This window comes from Macaca thibetana, chromosome 2 (genome assembly GCF_024542745.1).
Source record: "Macaca thibetana thibetana isolate TM-01 chromosome 2, ASM2454274v1, whole genome shotgun sequence".
NCBI classification, from domain to species: domain Eukaryota; kingdom Metazoa; phylum Chordata; class Mammalia; order Primates; family Cercopithecidae; genus Macaca; species Macaca thibetana.
In genome coordinates, this window is record NC_065579.1 from 119,827,902 (window position 1) to 119,849,098 (window position 21,197).

Genomic DNA, 21,197 nt, shown 5'->3' on the forward strand with positions numbered 1-21,197 from the left:
TGCTAGAGTAGAATGGTTGTTGAATAAAAGTTTTCTGTCTTGTAGGATGCCCCTTTCCTGATCCTTTGGCTAGAGAGAGCAGGCTTTTATTAGGGCTTTATTTGCCTCCATCTGTTGGTATTTCTGGGTTGCTGGCTCTTTAGCTCTAAGTCTGGATAAATGAAGTAAAACAGAAAGGGAACTCATCACCTAGTATTCCTTTGATCCTAGGTTCCCTAGCTAGTCTGTCTTATTTGCTCTTCCTTTCAAAGACTTCTTATGTTTGTTTTCTACACAATGCCAAAGGTTTACAAATCCATGCTTGATTTTTTAAAGTTCTTTTAAATTTCTACTATTTCTTCAATTTCCCAAAAACTATAAAACAAATGTATATATATTTGTATGTGAGTGTACACACACGCACACGCATAAACAAGGTAGATCTGGTTCTAATGCGGTTTAATTTGCTATTCAATGTAAGACATCCTAAAAAGAAGTTTTTTAGAATGAAAAAACACATGAAAACAAAGTAACCGGTATATACAATTTAGGCTAAAAATATAAATGATATGTATCTAATCACTTAATACATGTGAAATCTGATAGTCGCAAACAAATCCCATAATTATCATAAGCCACATTTTTGTATAATTTTTCTACTAAACCTTAGGCAAGTGAAGCACTGGCTTTATATCACCTAAAAGCTAAGTTATAAAAACTAGGCAAATCACTACATTCTCTTGAAAGCCAGCCATAGTTTAGAAGGCCAGCATCCCGCTAACCATCAAGATATCCAACTTCCCTTTTTCCAATGTATCAAGTTAGTTTTGAACAAAATTACTGGTACATTCTTTTCTAAGAATCGGAGTTTCACAGATTATTCTGTACCAGGAACACCTAATATCCTTCCCTTTTCTCAGCATAATTCTTCTTTACTAATGTGACATAATTTCAAAGGCAATTTATTGCAAAAGCTAAGTAAATTTTTGATTTTATGGTTGGCATCCATTTTTATAATAATGTTTAAACTCCTCAGAATAACCACAGGTAATGATGATGACAATGGTAACAATAACAATAGTGATCACTAATTAGTACTAGCCCAAGAACTTTAGTTTCTCTATCTCCTCTAATTCTTGCCAACAGTTTGACAAGATAGGTACAATTCATAGTATTCATGTTCTCCTTTTATATATATATAGAAAACTGAGATGCAAGAGGTAAACTAAAGTTCCTAAGGTCAAATAACTTGTAAATGCTGGAAACAACATGACCCTTTAGTTGAGCTCTTAATTAATACACTTCTTGACTCTCGAGAAAAGACTACTTCTTTTATCCTTATTTTTAAAAAGCATTTGTCATTAACATGAAGACAGAAACATGAGTTGTCCCCTCCCTCTAGCTAGAAAATAGCACAGAAGCTCTAATTCACTTATCTCAGAATTCTTCCTGGGTAGGTTCTCAAAGAGGGTATTTTTTTTTTTTTTTTGAGACAGAGCCTTGCTCTGTTACCCAAGCTATGCAGTGGTGCGATCTCAGTTCACTGCAACCTCCATCTCCGAGGTTCAAGTGATTCTCCTGCCTGAGCCTCTCAAGTGGCTAGAACTATAGGCATGCACCACCATACGTGGCCAATTTTTTATGGAGTTTCACCATGTTGGCCAGGCTGGTCTAGAATTCATGACTTCAGATGATCTGCCTGCCTTGGCTTCCCAAAATGCTGGGATTACAGGCGTGAGCCACTGCACCCGGCTGTCCAAGAGGGTGTTCTGAGATTCAAGCCTTTTCTCTAACTCCCATATGCTTAGAAAAATCATACTACCTAATTTTCATTTTTTTTTCTAATTATAAAACATATGCTTAAGTATGCCAGGCTTAGTGACTCACACCTGTAATTCCAGCACTTTGGGAGGCTGAAGTGGGAGGATCACTTAAGCCCAGGAGATAGAGGCTGCAGTGAGCTATGATCATGCCACGGCACTCCAGCCCAGGCAATACAGTGAGGCCCCATCTCGGGAAGGGAAATAACTAACTAACTAACTAACTAACTAAATAAATAAATAAATAAAGTGTGTGTATACGCACACACACAAAGTATAAAAAATTCACAACCCACATGAATGAAACATCTGGCTAGAAAGTAAGTTATTTACTTAACTCAAACCCAACTATTAATAGATACTTCTAGAACTTTCTGCGTCTAGAACTTGGTCTACATATTAACAGAAACGAACACACAGAATAGATGTAGGATATGTATGTATACATGCATATTTTGCAAAATTGAGATCCTTCTCATAGTTTTCTGCAATGTCCTCCCCTTTGTTATTGTTGACTTAACAGTAGATCAATTTCAATCTATGTGAGTATAATAGATGAATCTGTGGTTTTATTTTTAAAATAATTTAATCATTTTCTTTTTCTTAGTGGTACATTAAAACATGGTGAATCTCAATGATAGGATAATACAGTCAAAATACTGCACTTAAAAACTGACTACTGTTGGTTAGGAAAACCACATTATCTTAGATTTTCCAGAATGGTTTAAAATGTAGCCATTTTTTTTTCCTTTTCAGAAAAGATTATTACATGTTTAACTATATAGCATTTACGTTTTATAAATCTGAGAGACTTTCCTGTCTGTTCTCAAATCTTAATTCATACACCTTGCACCATGTAAAAATATTAACTTGTGTATTGCAGACCTAAACATAAAATGTAAAAAATGAAAATATTTTTGACTGTGTTAGGCAAAGATTTCCTAGTCACTACAGAAAAAGCACAATTGACTAAAAAGAAAACTGATAAATCAGACTTCATCAAAATTAAGAATTTTTGCTCTTTGAAAGACATAGTTGAGACAATGAAAAGAAAAGCTGGACTTGGAGAAAATGCATACAAATCACATATATGATAAAGGAATTGCATCCAGAATATATGAAGAAGTCTTAAAACAATAAGGACATTGCAGTTCAATTAAGAAAAAAAAAGCAACATATTTACTATTTTTAATGGTTAAATATGCTCTTTAAATACTATGTCATAATTTCTATATACCATAATGTAGTTGTCTAAACCTTTAGGGAAATGATTAACTTTATGCTTCCTCAAACTGTTCAGAATCAATAAGTAGAAAATTAATTACCTTTTTATGCAAAACTTATTAAACCTTATTAAAAAATACCATCAGTGGGTGATCAATCCCTTAAATATAGTTTACATTGGCAGCTGCTAGACAGAGGGAAGGAAGGGAAAAGAAAGAGAGATTTAGGTAGAAATAATGGTATACTTTACTCTATAAAATAGACTTCTCCATTTTCGGTATAGGCCATCTCCCAGTTTTCAGGTAGAGGACCTAAATTATCCTCTGCAGAAAGAGGTAGGTATTGAGGGAACTTCTGAGAAGGGTCCGTGATGGGAGCAGCGATGATGCTATTATTCACAGGTGGTAATGCTGTTTCTTGGAGAGTGTGCTCGTCTTGTTCACCAGAATCGGCTGCTTAATCATGTGAAGAGGTGAGAGAGAGAGAGAGAAAGAGGGGGGGGGGGGAAAAAAGGTATTCAGCAATCATAACCCATACCTGGGAAGTATGTAACTATACACATCTATATTCTTAAACGCTCTTATCCTTTCCTAATTCCTGGCCATTAACTATTACTCCTATTTTATTTAGATGTCTGTCCCTTAATTGGAAAGCATCAAAATGATCAATGAAACTTATTTTACTTAAGAAGAAGGGGAGAAAATCCCAAGTAATATATTGCTCACAATCTTGGAAATGTCAAAGAAGAAACAAATTCATGACTCAAACTCTTAAACTAAGAAGGCCATCAAAACACAGATGGATCTGCACCCTCATTCCATAGGTATCACTTGATTTCATTATTCAGAAGATGTTTGGGCACAAAAAAGTATCCAGGGTGAAAACACAGACACAGTGGCATTATTACCCATTCTTGTAGAAATTATTTTACGTTATTTTTATATTTGTATAAATATCTTTGGTAGACACTGGCAAAGATCAAAGAATGGTAAATCAAGCTGAAACATATACAAAAGTTTAGAATATGGAGAGAGCTATACCAGTGAGTCAGATTGGAACCTCTTTTGAAAAAGTTACATTCCTGTGAAAACCAAGACAGTTACCCCGAGAACAGTATCATGTGGGCAGACTGATACGACTTGAGTTTTAAAAGAAGGCTCAAAATACTTGAGTCTCCTTGCCTTCTTATTAACTAGAAACATCAGGGGTGATGTCATCAAAGTATCCCCAAATGGCATTGTTGACATTCTGGTTGAATTTTTATAGAGGCCGATGATATTAAATGTCAATCTCTATGGGGCTTTAAAACTGAATAATCAGGGTACGAAGCGAATTTCTATCTCCCACAGTAATTCTGTAGACATTTCTGATTTAGTGAAAACAGACTGAAGAATGATAAAAGGCTGTTTTCAAAGCTTTCTCTGATGAGAACTCCCAATGACACACATGAGAGTAAAGGTAATCTAAAAGCTGGATGGAGGACATGCTAAGCCTACTAAACCACCACCACCACCAAAGATGTACTACCCTTGAGGAGGCTGCCTGTAGGTATTCCCAGCCCTGCATCTATCTGCTCTTCTCCTGCTAGCACCACTCAGGTATCCTTGTGGTGCTTCCCTCCACTCCAGGTCCCACATGGTCTAGGAGGGGACCTACTCCTGGCTCCACATCGTACTCCTTGCCAATCTGGAGTATTTTATCATTTTTGTCTTTGTTATTAGGTCAGGAATAGGTACGTGATCTAAGGCAAACAAATTTGAATGTCAGACATGGAAGATTTACTGGAACCATGAAGCCAGAGGTGGTTGCTTGAGGCTGGAGCCTATTTGCTAATAGGTTCTCATGCTGCAGGTGTTGGCAGCCATCTTGACATAGCTTGATATGACTTGCCAGAGAATTAAGTGCACACAGAGGAAAGGTGAGGTGAAAGATGGAAAAAGTCATCTAATATCCCAGACTGAGCCTCTGATCTCTGATTTCATACCTGAAATCAAGGATGCCCGTCGTTTTGATTGCTTGAACCCCCAAATTCACTTTCCTGCTTAAATAATTTGAGTTAATTTTGCAACTTGCATCCAAGAGTGCAGATTAATAGATCAACTAAAGTAAGGGAACAGAAAGGAACTAGGCCAACACAGAAGAAAAATTTTGAAATGACCAATCAATAACAAAATAAATTCAAAACCTGGCAAGAATTAAAAGAGTCACCTTTAATTCTCTAGAAGCCAACAAATATTCATTTCTGGCATATCTTGGAAAGTAGACTTTTCACAGTTAAGTGCATAAAAGAATCACCTGGATAGATTGTTAAAATGCATATTTCTGGCTCTGTCCTCCAGAAAACAGGTTTGGGGTAAGGTTCCAAAATGCACACTTTTAAAGTACCCAGGTGATGAAGATTCCAGTGGTATAATAACTACACTTTAAAGACAAAGACACTAAGAGTTCTCTTACCAACTAAAAGAAAAAATGATGCAGAAAATCAATTGTTTAAAAAGTTCTAATTTCAGTTGGGAATTACTCTACCCTTTTCTTGGTTTGAACCTGCCATGTTCCAGAATCACCAGAACCTCTGGCTCCTAGGACAGGTGTTGCCGGCAGCCAATGAGCAGAGAGTGGGGCAGTCTCCGGCTACATACTCCTCCGTGCACCAGTGCCAGGCCAGAGATGCAAATGAGATGTGTAGAGAGTGGGTCTAGGCTGAAGGGAGCTGGGCACTCAGTGTCAGACAGTTTGTGCCCTGAAGGAGAGTGGACTTGGGGTTGCCAAACTTCTGACTTTTCAAGACAAGCTGGAAATCTGTATTGTTATGTAAAATCTCCCAAGTTTTCAATCATAATTTCTTTAAAAAATAATGCAGTACGACACCAGTGAAAAATGAAAGGTCATGATTATGAGCACTGACCCTGGAGAGCCTCACTACCCGGGTTTGAATCCTGGCTTTACCACTTACTAATGTGGGCAAAGTACTTAACCTTGTGTGCCTTCACTTGTTCATCTGGAAAATGGGGACAAAAACAATCCCTATCTCACAGAGTTGTGGGGAGGATTAAGTGGATAAGGCACTCAGAATAGTGTCTAGCACATAGTGAGCCACAGTAAGCAGCTGCCAGCAGCAAAAGTACCTCTATCTTCATCAAAATTATGATTAATTTTGTCTTCAGGCCAGACCTGGCCCACAGCCTGCAAATACGTTACAAATAGGTAGAAAAAGGATAGGTTATAACAGCAGACCACAGATCATAGTCTTGTCTGCTTCTAGCTGTGCGGCTTTGCCTTTCTGAGCACATATTTCTCGATCTGTAAAATGGGCATAATGTACATGCATGAGAACAGAATTAACACATGCAAAGTGCCTGGTACCTGCGGCGTGCTCAGTGGGTGCTTGGGACTGAGACCTCTTACTGGAACTACAACTGTCCAAACTCAGTGACTGACTTTTCACTTAGGAGACAGCAAACTGTCAGAATGATAAGGAGAAAGAATAATTTCATTTAAAAATTTTAATTAACCTATTTTAATAGAAACTGGATGTAACAGGAAAAGGGTAGTGCCAATGGGTGAGCCACTACATATGAAATGAGATGCACTCAATTTAACACTGAGTGTATACATGTTTACAAAAAAACAAAAGTCCTTCCGTCTCAGACACTGCATGAAGGGAATATCTCTGGGAAAATCTCTCAGTAATGTTATTTTCCTGGAGGAAAAAAAATCCCTCCATAACTAGATCTTACTTTAAATTATCCAAGTATTTGTTTTTATTTTATATGCTTTCTATATCTTCTTCTCAGCTCAACAGAATCTGAATCTCATTCTCTGAAAGAAAATGGAAAGTCCAAAAATGAGCTGCTGGCACAGACATATGGCAGACTCAAGAATTCACAGCCTTAGTCATGGCTTTCACTTTGACACATGCTGTGATTTCAAAAAAATCTTTTGTTGGGCATGGTGGCATGTGCCTGTAATCCCAGCTATTCAGGAGGCTGAGGAGGGAGGACTGCTTGAGCCCAGGAGTTTGAGACCAGCTTAGGCAACATAGCGAGACCACATCTCTACAAAACATTAAAAATTAGCTGGGTGTAGTGGCACATGTCCACAGTCCCAGTTACTGGGGAGGCTGAGGTGGGAGAATCACTTTAACCTGGGAGGTTGAAGCTGCAGTGAGCTGTGATTGTGCCACTGCACTCCAGCCTGGGTGACAGAACGAGACCCTGTCTCAAACAAACAAACAAAACCTTTCATTTAATTTACCAAAGATTTAGAAGCACTGCCACCACTTTCTTACTAAAGGTTACCACTGAAACCAAAGAGGACAGGTAGAATGGAATACTGGAACAAGATGGGATGAGGAGACAGGGAACCTGGTTTTCCCATTGTTCAGTGGTGTAACAGGTACACAGTCCTTCAGGGTTCTCATCTGCAAAACTGGAAAGGTAATCTCTGGATTGCTTCTCTCTCAAGATTTTCAGGAGGTTTATGGGATACATGTAAAAATGGTTTGTAAAACATAAACGAACATGAATGACATTTTTATTCAGAGTAAATCAGAAGCTTCCAAGTATTTACACACACACACACACACACACACCCTGACACACACGGGAACTTTTAAAGGTGACTTCAAGAACATAAGCCAAGTCAAAGAAAATTTCTAAAGTTTGTTTTAAATTATACATGCTTTCAGGTTTATGTGTATCTCCCACTGTGTACAACCGGTTAGTCATAATCTTTGAGGTTCCATAAAGCTGATGAACTTGATTTAAAACACAAATAGCATAGTAGGTGTGGAGTCAGACTTTCTGGGTTGCAGTGGCAGCTTTGACCCTCCCTCACTGCTTCTGTGATACTGGACAAGGTATTTGACCTCCCTGGTATAAGCATAAAGAACTCAGCAAAGTGCTTGCCATATAGTCCATATTTGAGAAACATTAGATCTTATAGAATGATTATCTCTTAACGTTCCAAAGCAATGCTTTATCACTGTTTACCAACAAAAAAGAAGTATCAGGCTGGGCAAGGTGGCTCACGCCTGTAATCCCAGCACTTTGGAAGGCTGAGGCAGGTGGATCACGAAGTCAGGGGATCGAGACCTTCCTGGCTAACATGGTGAAACCCCGTCTCTACTAAAAATATTAGCTGGGCGTGGTGGCGGGCGCCTGTAGTCCCAGCTACTCGGGAGGCTGAGGCAGGAGAATGGTAGTGAACCCAGAAGGCGGAGCTCTCAGTGAGCTGAGATAGCGCCACTGCACTCCAGCCTGGGCGACAGAGCAAGACTCGGTCTCAAAAAAAAAAAAAAAAAAAAAAAAAAAAAAAGTGCAGACTGGCGGATCACGAGGTCGGGAGATTGAGACCATCTTGGCTAACATGGTGAAACCTCGTCTCTACTAAAAAATACAAAAAAAAACTAGCCGGGCAAGGTGGCGGGCGCCTGTAGTCCCAGCTACTCGGGAGGCTGAGGCAGGAGAATGGCGTAAACCCGGGAGGCGGAGCTTGCAGTGAGCTGAGATCCTGCCACTGCACTCCAGCCTGGGCGACAGAGCGAGACTCCGTCTCAAAAAAAAAAAAAAAATGTCAGCAACCTAATGTTTACGAATATCAGGGATTATTGGAAGAAAAAAGCCTAGAAACATGATTAAGTAATGTTTTGATGTCTCTCAGAGGTGTTCATGAATGAACCTGTTACTTTTAGTTTTTTTAGTTGTAGTGATTTGTTGCACATTCTCTTTATTATTTTTTTATTTTTATTTTTATTTTTTTTGAGATGGAGTTTCACTCTGTCACCCAGGCTGCGGTGCAATGGCACAGTCTCGGCTCACTGCAACCTCTGCCTCCGGGGTTCAACTGATTCTCCTGCCTTGGCCTCCTGAGTAACTTGGATTACAGGCACCGGCCACCACACTCAGCTAATTTTTGTATTTTTAGGAGAGACAGAGTTTCACCATGCTGGCCAGACTGGTCTTGAACTCCTGACCTCTGGTGATCCGCCCGCCTCAGCCTCCCAAAGTGCTGGGATTACAGGCATGAGCCACCGTGCCCCGCCCTTGTTACACACTTTCTAAGGTGTCTCTAAAAAACACAGTATTTTTGCAAAAGTCTTTGTGTATATAACTGTGTTTTGGCCAACAGTGTAACTCTACCTTCATTAAGCCCATATAGGAAGTGTTCTTTCTCAAGGACTCTTTTTAGGCCCATAATTTGGGCATAATTTGTAGAAGACTCTCCCATTGCTTTGTGTTCACAGTCAGTTCCACGGTGAGCATCTGGGATGACTGCCCACTGCTCAGCTTCTGCCTTAATCAATGACTGCAGAAAGGAGGGGTGGGCTGCCTTCTCAGGATGCTTCTGGCCAGTAGGCTCCCTGATCTTTTGTCTGCAAACAGTCCCAGCGTTACTTAGGCATGTTATTGAGACAAACCTTCTTCAAAAGACTCAAGCAAAAGGCAGCTAAGATAGAAATAGCAGCAAGTTATTAAAAATATCCTGGTAAATATCATTTTAATGGCTCCATAATATTTCTACATTTTGATATGATGCTCATGCCTTTATCATAGCTGGCCCAAGCAGGAACCAACACCTCATTATGCCACTGTCACTCTACGTGCAAAGTGGCTGGTGGATTCCTATTTAACGTGGTTCAGAATATGAAATGCTTTGACACCACTAGTTTCACATACGTATGGACTGGGTAGTGTTAATTATGTGAAAGATCTAGCATGCGTTAGCGTATGACAGATTGTCAGCTGTCGCAGGTGTAGTGTTATAAGTGAGGGGACAGTCAACATGCTCCATACGTTGTGAAGAGGTCCCATCACGTGCATATCTCAAGGCCACTTTTTCCTCAGTGCATCCTACTGGCCTTCTTGGTATCAGACAAGAACGTGAGGAGCACAATCAGGTGCCACTTAGCTTTCTGTTTTGTGTGGAAACTAATCATCAGACTGACTTTGGCAATGATGATCTGGGTCCACAAGCTGTTCTAAGATGCCAGGATTTGAAGTGGGGATTTTATGGGGTCAGATTTTCTGAGGCATGGCTTCTAGAGAGAGATTGATAGTAGTTAGAAATAGGAAACTGCATCTAGACTTACAGTCAACTACCTCTACTTTGTTCCTTATTTCTACCAAAAAATCTATTTAATAAATGAAGGACAAATACAGGCACACAAGCTTCTTGGGGACCACCCAATCTGCTTGGCAGAACTGTTCTGCTGCACACTACCCCCAAGGTCTTCTGTTTCTGTGACCACAACTATGGTTTAGGTTATACCATCATTTGCTATTCTTTTTTTTTTTTTTTTTTTTTTTTTTTGAGACAGAGTCTCGCTCTGTCACCCAGGCTGGAGTGCAGTGGCCGGATCTCAGCTCACTACAAGCTCTGCCTCCCAGGTTTACGCCATTCTCCTGCCTCAGCCTCCCAAATAGCTGGGACTACAGGCGCCCGCCACCTCACCCGGCTAGTTTTTTGTATTTTTAGTAGAGACGGGGTTTCACCGTGTTAGCCAGGCTGGTCTCGATCTCCTGACCTCGTGATCCGCCCGTCTCGGCCTCCCAAAGTGCTGGGATTACAGGCTTGAGCCACCGTGCCCGGCCTGCTATTCTTATTTATCAAAATATCAAGGCATTAAAGTATGAGATTATTTGAAAGAAATGTTAACATGTTTTCATGATCTGTTTTCATTTTGGTAAGGGCTACTATAAACATATGGAAGATTCCTAAATGAATGAAATCAGCTGATTTCAATTAAAACATAGGTACAAGGTGGCAAATTTCTTCTAGATATTACAACTATAGGGCAGGCACTGGCCTAACCCATTCTAATTGAGAAAATAAGAAATTTCCATGGAGTCAAATTCATACAGCTAGAAGGGGAAACTCAGAAATGACCTAATCCTAGCAAGTCATTTTATACATGGATGAGTTAGGCATAATGTTCCTAAGAAGACAACTACCAAGAGCCAAGCCAGGATAACAAACAAATCTCTTCTGTCTTTACCTGACGCTTCTTCCACAAGTGTTGGGCTACCAGTTGCTATAACAATAAACTCATCCAAAAATTTTTATTGCCATTTGATAAAATGTAGGCTTCTGAGCTTAGTTAATAAATTTTAAAAATCTCAGTGAGGCCCATTCAGGTTGCAGACAGCATTCATAAATAAGAAACTTTTCCTAAATATTCTGTTAGAGTTGGCAGCACAGGGGAAAACAGTCTAGTAATCTCTCCCTTCCCCAGGGCTGATGCTAATCAATAACCAAAGTATGGTAACGTGAGAAAAGGCCACTATGGGAGCGGATAATCTCATATGTTGAAAATGGATAACTTATTCATAGCTATAACTCTAAAATATTAAATACAATATTTAAGTACAGGAATAACAGAAGAAACAAGGTGTTCTTCTAATGCACAACACTATAGACTGAAGTTACTTCTATCTTATTCAGTTGTTACATTTGGAGTTACTGTGTAAGGTCAAATCCTCATATAGTAAAAAATATTCTTGAGCTCTTCTGGGTCACTGCACTAACCCAAGGAACACACAACATCATCATTATTATTATTATTATTATTATTTCATTTATTTATATTTTTTGAGACAGAATCTTGTTCTGTCACCCGGGCCAGAGTGCAGTGGTGCAATCTCGGCTCACTGCAACCTCTGCCCTCCAGGGAACACACATTATACCCTGTGAATGGTGCCCCCTGGAGTTGTGCAGTAATCAGCCTGTATGGCCTTACCCAAAGGCCTTGTCCTTGAAAATCCCTTCACAATTACGTTGTGCACATGTACCCTAGAACTTAAAGTATAATAATAATAATAATAATAAACCCTTCATAAAATACAACATACTTAAGCTCAGAGGTAGACAGCCCTGAATATAGATAAAATATATATATAGCCAGTAATACATAGGCTATATAATATAGAATGCATATATAGGATATAATGTTAGAATTTTACTTTTCCATCTTTCCCCCTTTTAAGGCATATAGCAATTTTGCTTAAGTTAACGGAGCACATAATATCCTTCCATTATATCTCTGCTTTCAAAGATGTAAGAGGGTCCTGCTGGCCTTCTGTACAGCATCAACTGACATTACACTGATAAAACACATTCTCATATTTTGCTTCATAGCAATCAGCCATAATGATAGAGATGCTGCAAGTTCCCCCCCTCAAAAAAAAAATCAATGAACAAAATACAGCTATTTATACACATATATCATTTTGAAGAGAAAGAAACCGTGCTGATTTCTCATTTTCCTTCTTCATACATTCACCCCCAGCTCCTTTAAGGTATTCTGGTGAAGTTAAAATATTCCTGTAAAGGGGCATGAAAAGACGACCAGGGAAAGGACCATCTCTTCTGCAAGCACTGTGTGGTCCAAGTTTGAATTTTGGCGACCCTACAAAATCCCTCTTGAGAACAGCATCCTTTTCAAAACTGTATGCAAAAGCCTCCTTGTCATCCCTTCCCCAGGTCCATTGAGGGCAACATGGTCTGACCTTTACCTGTAAAGCTGCTGTTCATTTCAGGAATGTCATCCTCCTCCTCATTCTCCGCATGGACTATGCCAGCATTTTGCATATCATTGTAGGACTTGGTTCGCTTCGGGGTCGACTGCTTAGAGCCAGACTGAAGGCTTTGCAAGGCATCCGTCGTGATCACTTTCCCACTGACTGGCTGGCTAGGAGGCTTGGGTGTCCCATAATAGTTTCCTAGGTGATGGAGAGACACATTTGCATGTTTCAAAAGGAATACTTTGTTTTTTTTTAAGACTTCACATCCAAATCTCTAGTCACATTAAAAAAAATTAAACTAGAAAACCAGAACAAACTGTATTTTATTTCTGGAGTGGGTTAGAAAAGATGTCTTTCCTATCCAGCTACACACAGTGATTTCAGATGGGAAGAGGAAAGCTGTATTGTTTTAGTGCAAAGAACCTACTAGGGCTAAAAACAAAGGAGGCTATGCTGAATAGTAAACCTTCCTCCTCATTACATTTGAATATCAATTGGTCAATCTTTTTACATATATGCACCAGCATAATGCTGAATCCAATTTAGAGCAAGACTCACAGAAGATAAAAAATTCATTACTGCCGGCATCCTTACAGGCCTAAAAAGTTGAGGTCACCTTCCGTTAATAAGGGGACTCGTCAAGAGGGAACCAGGGCAATATTTAAAAAAGAAGACAGTAAAGCCCACGTGGCGCCTCTTTAGCTGAATGGCAGGCTTGACTCTCAGAGTCGTGAGGGGTAGGAACAAACCCTTGCCAAGTTTTAACAGAAAACCCTGTGTCAATGGTGGCACCCAGTATGGGTCACTCTTCCAGTAGTGGCCCATCTTCACTTTCAGCCACTCTTTCCCAGTTTGATTTAGGTCCCTCTATAGTGTGCTATGTGATTCTCACTTGTACATATATAGATTTTTACATTTTAATTTTTTTATTTTAATAGATAACATATATTTTTAATTTGCCATAGAGAAATCTCACTGGTAAGTTATGATAGCAATACAAAGTTTGCCTTTAGAATTTAAGAAAAAAAGCAATACTTTAAAAAATTGACTTATTTTTCACTTGAAGTTTAAAAAGACAGTTTTATATAATAAGAAATTAATCAGCTGAATACATAACAGTGATGGTAGTAATAAGAGTTTCCTTTTGAAAAGTTAAAAAGTAAGCTATTTTTTAAAAGTTATTTTAAAGATAACATTAAATAAATAATACGTGTTCTCCATATGAACAAAATCATAAAGGGTGGTTCATCAAGATCAAAGTTTGAAAAACACAGTTGATAACAATAATACTCAGTGGCTACATGATAAAAGACATCAACCTTAGAATGTTTTTTTTTTTTTTTTTTTTTTTTTTGAGACGGAGTCTCGCTCTGTCACCCAGGCTGGAGTGCTGTGGCCGGATCTCAGCTCACTGCAAGCTCCTCCTCCCGGGTTTACGCCATTCTCCTGCCTCAGCCTCCCGAGTAGCCGGGACTACAGGCGCCCGCCACCTCGCCCGGCTAGTTTTTTTTTTGTATTTTTTAGTAGAGACGGGGTTTCACCGTGTTAGCCAGGATGGTCTCGATCTCCTGACCTCGTGATCCGCCCGTCTCGGCCTCCCAAAGCGCTGGGATTACAGGCTTGAGCCACCGCGCCCGGCAACCTTAGAATGTTATCACTCCATTTACCACTTCGCATCTTTCAGAACAAGGCCAGGAAGATAGGAAATGATTTTGAGATACTGAATCAATCCTAACTAATGTTTGTAATTCTATGCTTAGTAAAGCAGAATTTGTAAATAATAATAAATCCTATACACACTCTTTCTTCCCAAGGATCCAACCCCATTGTCTAACCTCAGTACATAGCTACATAAGAAACACATTTTATTACACAAGCACCAAAAGAAAAAAAAAAACGCAAAAGGAGACAGTAATAGCCTGGTCTTCATGAGATATAGAGATAAAGAATTCATTTCTCAGCAGGGTACAGCAGATCATGCTTGTAATCCCAGCACACTGGGAGGCTGAGGCGGGCTAACCACCTGAGTTCAGGGGTTCAAGACCAGCCTGGGCAATATGGTAAAATCCCATCTCTAAAAAATATACAAAAATTAGCTGGGCTTGGTGGTACTCTCCCGTAGTCCCGGGTACTTTGGGGGTGCTGAAGAGGGAAGGATTTCTTGAGCCTGGGAAGTCGAGGATGCAGTGAGCAGAGATTGTGCCACCGCACTCCAACCTGGGTGACAGAACTAGATCCTGTCTCACAAAAAAAAAAAATAAAAAAAAAAAATTGCTTCTATTGGCCTTTATTCTTATCAATAAGATTTCTTTTTTTTTTTTTTTTTGAGATGGAGTCTTGCTCCATCACCCAGGCTGGAGTGCAATGGCACCATCTCGGCTCACTGCAACCTCCACCTCCCAGGTTCAAGCGATTCTAGAGTCTCAGCCTCCCAAGCAGCTGGAACTACAGGCATGCACCACCATGCCTGGCTAACTTTTTTGTATTTTTAGTAGAGACGGGATTTCACCATGTTGGCCAGGCTGGTTTGGAACTCCTGACCTAAGGTGATCCACCTGCCTCAGCCTTCCAAAATGCTGGGATTACAGGCATGAGCCACCACACCTGGCAATAAGGTTTCTTTTTTAAGAGAAAAAGATTTAATAGTTTTTAAAAACGTTTTTTGAATCATCAAAATGTATAGAGATACACACCCATTTTCTTTGAGAGCAGTGTAATAGTCTGTATCAGCAGGAAAACTCAACATACACATTTTTTAAATGCAGTACATGAAAGAGCACCATGTTCAAATTTGAAGGGTGCCAGGTAGAAACCTGATATGAACATTCTGGTGGCTTATATTCAACTCAATCATTGAAGTGTTTTCATAGGAAGTAATCTATCCATATCTTCAAAAATCTTCTTTCAGGTTTTCAACTTAAAGGCGCTGGAACTGAGTAGAATCAGCTTGAAGAAAGGCATCTCACGCGTGTCTTTAGGGGCTAACACTTGAGCAAAGAAGAAATTAGCACATGTGTCAACCAAGAAATGCACTTAATCTTGCATTTCTATGGAGGCTGTATCAAAGGATGTCTCATGCCTTCACTGAAGGTGTAAGTAACTAGGCCAAACTGTTAACTTTCTCATTAACTGAAGACTATCTAGTGAAGTTTAGGAAAGTACGATTGTTAACTATTTTAAAAATAATCTGCACAGTGAGAAAAAAAGGAGAGAGACTAGGCTCTAATGAATTTAATTTTCATTCCTTACAATCATTATTATATCAAGACATCATGTACATTTTCGAGTCTGATGTTAAACTAAGGCTAATGTCTATAAATAAGAAACTTCTACTGAAAGATGTGGAACCCCTCCCTCATAATTTTTATATGTATAATTTCCTAACCATATCACTCAGTTTCAGTGCCATTAAACTGAAGTAGCATTCCTAAAATTATTAATCATTTAAAGTCAATTAAAACTTCAACATCTGCATTTATGGCAGAAATAATAAGTGCTTGGAAAATAAAAGTTCCACTTAAATTTGACATATATGTGTGAATTTTCCATTAGGTACCCATCCTCACTTTTCAAGTTCAAAATCTTTCTTAAGTTAATAATCTTTCTTAAGTTAATAGCAGATTTGTCAATGCAACTACATACAACCCAGAAAAATCCACTTGTTCACAATGGTTTCCCGTTTCTGAAAATTAGTTTAACATTGAGTGGAGGCAGATAAAGTAGATAATATTAGGTTGAACCATATGAAACTGCTGTTGTAGAAGATATAAACTGTCAAACATAAGCAATTTCACTGGCTTTAATCTAATGAGTGGCCCATGAGCAACACTGCAGAGCCTTGGCACACCATATCATGGGGTAAAAGGCTTGGAAGAGACAGCTCAGAGTTGAAAGCCCACTACTAACTAACTAGCTGTGGGACTCTGGGCAAGTCTTTGTCCTCCTTTAACTTGGGATTCTAAGAGAACCTAGTTTACACCTAGAATAGCTGTTAGGAGGACAAAATGAGACGGTCTGCCTTTAACCTATGCTGAATTCTGCCACTGTGGTGAGGGTAGGTAAATGCTACCTAAAGTTGCTATTGCATGTTTCCAATCTTTAAAATGACACCCATACTACATTGTTTTGAGGATCAAAGAGATCACGTATCCAAAGTGCCACACATGGTAACTGAGCACTAAGCAAGCAAACCTGTCAATAACCAAATAACCAAGTCTTCTACACTCAGTCTCTCTAGTACTTTCTCTGTGAAATGGGAATGGTAGCACCAGCTGTAGTAACCTCATAGGATTGTGACAGTTAACTAACGCAGAGTTTTCAAAGGTACTCTGTAAACTATAAGGTGTTAAATATGAGACGGTGTTGTTATTATCCAAATCTCTCCACTATTTCTTATTTCCCATACTGAAACCTACAACCTTTATAGAAAAGTTTCTGTCTAGTGGTTTTCTAACTGCAGAGTGTTCAAACTGTCATACACCACTGTTTTAAAATAATTTGGATTAGTGACCAACATTTTAAATTAGAAAGCTTCTAGTTGAAGTCTGGATTCCCTGCTTGACAAAGTGTAAAGTCTGGTTCCAGGGACTCCATCTCTTATAGAGGACGTTGAAAAGCAAGTATGTCTCTAAAGCCAATTCACATGAACATACTAAATCAAGGATTTCTGCAGAGACATTTTTGCTCCCCCTCTTGGTTTTGCCTGACCCTTGGCAGACTAAGATCTTGGACCCCATCTAGAACAGTGCCCTAAGGCTGCAGCAATGCAAGGGCATGGGCAGATACAGGGGCGTGAGCAGAGGCATGAGTAGATGTAAGAAAACCTCAAACTTCAAAAAGTCCTCAATAATTCACAGATTAGCCTTTGAGTGAATTGATTTTTGGAGGACTTGCTTTTGGCCCTGGGCTTTTGGACAAAAACTCTGGCTGTCTTATTTCAACTCTGGCTGTCTTATTCTGCTGCGAACTGTCCTTACCGTGCAGCAATGGGCAGGATGGGTCACGTATGCTCCAGTTTGCCACAGTCACCACTGATCTTCTCTGCCTTTACGCAGACTATTCACCCTCTTACCTGACCCGTATGGCCCCTCAGGCATTTGAGTTCATGACTCTAACCTTCCAGAAACACTCCACCTTCTGCAAAGGTTTGCACTCTTGTCACAATCAAGCAAAGTCTAGCCATAGCAGAAACACAAACCTTACAATGTCTAGCCATGTAGAAACACAAACCTCACAGACAATATGCGCTACTTAATGGTATTAAATAAAAATCATCTGAAAAATTATAAGTGATTAAAAACTTAATTGGGGCTATCACTTGGTAGGCTGCACAGTGTCTAGGAGCCGTGTGCCTGATTGTCCCACAGGCTCTGCGTTATCCAACACACGTTTCCTGCAGTGGCTGGGCTCCCTCCCAAGTGGAAACTTGTTCTCTCTGCTGCTATTTTCAGAACTGGTTCTACAACAAAACTCAACAGGGAGGGCGGCCAGGGAGGAAAGCGGAGGGCAAAGGAGGACTTAAGAGGAAGCCATTGCTGGCCTTAATTAAGAAGCACAATCTCTGGCCAGGACAAAGCCAAAAAAAATATTTTTCTGACACACATTTAAAAAGTAATAGGCACTGCGAATCAATTTTTAGAGCTTTATAAAATATTTAAGGAGGATTGTAACCCTGGAATTTAAGCTAGGATGAACCAAATCTGTATGGCTTTCAAATTATACAAATTTACTATTCATTCATTCATTCATTCATTCATTCATTCATTTCCTTACAGAGAACCTTTTTAATGCCAAGCATGGGAAATACAAAGTAAAAATTGGACTGAAACATGATCTTCGCAATCATTCTATATGGCATACATCAGTTTTGTCAAGCTTCAATGTGCAAACAATTAAATTACATTAAATAATGATCAGGGTGGGCCTGAGATCCATGGATCACTGTTTGTGTAGCAAAGCCATTTGGGAGACAGAAAATCATTCCTCTTTTGCAGACGACAAACATAGAGGCCCAAAGTGGCAGAAACGCCTGCCATGGAGTTACATGGCTGGTCCAGGGTAGATGGGGGTGGGAATTGGGGGTACTTGTCTGTCTTCTTCCTACGAGACAAGCTTTTGAAAATAAGCCCGAGAACAGGATGGTAGTGACTACCCATGGCTGGGAATCTACAGCATGCATTTTTAACCGGGGCAATATGACCCCCAAGGGGGCAAAAATGGTTTTTTTTTGGGGGGGAGGGGTACAAAAACCTTACTTTCTTTATGTATATTGCAAATATGTATAGAGTACATGAATACATGGACATCCAGCATATCTGATTTTGCCTTGGCCTCAAGGTCCTGAGTGGTCTGCCCCAGGCCCACTCTCCAAGCACTTGTCCTGATTGCCTTCACCTTGTTCTTTTTGCTCTGACCTCACTGGTTGCCTTTTGGCCCCCAGCATGTAAACTGTGCCCCCTTCCCCACCTCATAGCTCTTGCACTCACTCCTCCCTCTGCTCCTCACCCTGTTACTGCCTGCTTATCCTCAGCAACAGTATCTCTGACCCCAAAGACTAGATCAAAGCTGTCCTTATCAGTTCTTATATGTTCTCAAGGAACCATGTACCTCCCCTTCCTAATGCCCTTTATTGTACATAGCAGACTGTTTAATTATTTAGTGCCAGTCTTCACCTCTAGACTATAAGCTCCAAGAGGCCAGGGGCCACATCTGATTTTGGGTACCACTGTGTTCTCAGGCCTGACACAGTGCCAGGCACATACTATTACCCAGTAATTCACTGCAGAATGAGTAAATGAATAAGTGCAGAGCGTGCACATGAATTCCAGCCTGGGATCCTCCTAAAAACCTGTATTGTGGATCCAGTTTTTAATAGCATGACTCACAACACTTTCTTTCCAGTCCATCAATTACATCTGAATTACCAAGATCTGCCTCACTTCACTTTGCTACTTGCTTGCTCAGCACACGATAGTTCCTTCACAAAACTGCAATCCTTTCTTTTTACTCTTCCTTTTCCTACCTGCCCCACCCTACAAAAATACGATGTTCACGCACAGAAGGGCAATACACCACTGTCCTATAATTAGCAGTTTGTCCTTGCCAGTGCCATTTGGCTTCTAATACCAGATCAAAGAGGACAATATAAGAGATTTATGACCCTGAGTGACATAAGGGACCTCTCTGTCTTCAGCCTCAGTTCACATAGGATAAAGATAAAAATCATGGCAACCTAATAGGGTTTTTGTCAAGATTAAATTAGACAATGTGTATAAAGCACCCAGCACTGTGCTTGGCACAATGTTAGCCTATAATAAACTCCGGCAGTCTCCAGTCAGGCCTGATGTTGTAGACAGATAATAGGGTTAACGTGTAGAAGAGTGTATTATCAAAACACATATTCAAATAACAATATTTTTTAAAGTTACATTTATTGTGCACCGATTATCACTACCCATATATTCACTTATTCTAATCTTCATAAACAATCTTACAGAAAAAAAAAGGCATCAATATTACCATTTTCACATAAAGAAACTGATATTCACACAAGTCAAAAATGATGACTGGCATTTAAACACAGATTAGTCTGTCTCTGACATCTATGCTTTTAACTCCAAGAATCTTTGGGGATCTCTAAGCAGGGAATTAAAGAAAGCTTCTCCAGCCTCCCCATCTTCATAAGCAGAAGAACAGCCAATTATAGCACAGATTTCATCTGGTCACTTTCATTATCAACAGAGAACATTCCACGGCAGAGTTTGCCAACAGAGCTCATCACAACAGACTGCTTCTAAGGCCTGCCAAAGAACAGGACTCCAGACAGTCTCGTTTTCTTTAACCACAAACAAGAACTCTCTTCACCCCTGTTTTACCTCTGTGTCCCCAAAAATTAAACCATTGGCAGCTGCCTTTTTGCAGACCTTCTAGGAAGCAAAACAACAACATTATTGAATGCTGACATCCTCTTCCTAATTAACATGCAGAAATATGCAACCCATAACTCCAGTTTGAAATGTCACCCTGGCACTGCACTTCTACGCGGAAGGAAAACCTTTGCAATGCCCAAAGTGTGTAATCAGCCTCTTCTACACAGAGGCATTTGCAAAACAGCCATGTCTGGACCCTCACCCTCCACTGAACAGTTCATTCCTTGTAAACTCTCTCCTAGAGAAGTCCCAAGGGATGGCTGAGGCAGTGACCTGTCTTGCAGAGCAAAAATGTCAACAGACAAACAAGAAAAGCAAGGGAAAAGGGAAATGGTTCCGCTGACTTATTTTAAGCACCATATCAAATAAATCAGCTTGGTGCCACAATTAGGAAGTTGGCCCAAGTTGGAAAGATGTGCTTATTCTTGTCTTCTTTGCCTTGCTATGATGCCAATTCTGTTCAGTGGCAGAATGAGGAGCTGGTTCAAATTATAAAGTGGAAATCAATGACAAACTCTACTAATAACTTCTATGCCTTGTGAGGGGTGATAATCAGATTCCTTACATAGCTAGGAAGGGGCTCTACTCTGCTGGAAGTATATGCAACTCTCAGTGTTACAGTTGCTGGGGGGGATAGAAAGTTTCAGGATGGAGCCTCTGCCCGTCAAACCTACCCCAATTCTAGTATTTTTTAATTTTCACAAATGGTACCACTATCTATCTAG

At 39.9% G+C, this 21,197-nt stretch overlaps 1 protein-coding gene across 21 annotated transcripts in view; it reads right to left on the reverse strand.

The window, feature by feature from the left end:
• The window catches only part of MAGI1 (membrane associated guanylate kinase, WW and PDZ domain containing 1), a 686,305-nt gene that overhangs the window by 114,601 nt on the left and 550,507 nt on the right, over positions 1-21,197 (reverse strand). For 13 of the 21 annotated variants that reach the window (XM_050778525.1, XM_050778528.1, XM_050778527.1 and 10 more), the window contains 2 exons: positions 12,536-12,742; positions 3,274-3,475 (listed from right to left, as the gene is read on the reverse strand). In XM_050778525.1, the coding sequence (XP_050634482.1) occupies positions 3,274-3,475; positions 12,536-12,742 (409 nt within the window). Of the gene's footprint in view, positions 1-3,273; positions 3,479-12,535; positions 12,743-21,197 lie in introns of all 21 variants that reach the window. The other 8 variants (XM_050778523.1, XM_050778526.1, XM_050778530.1 and 5 more) reach the window with 1 other exon arrangement.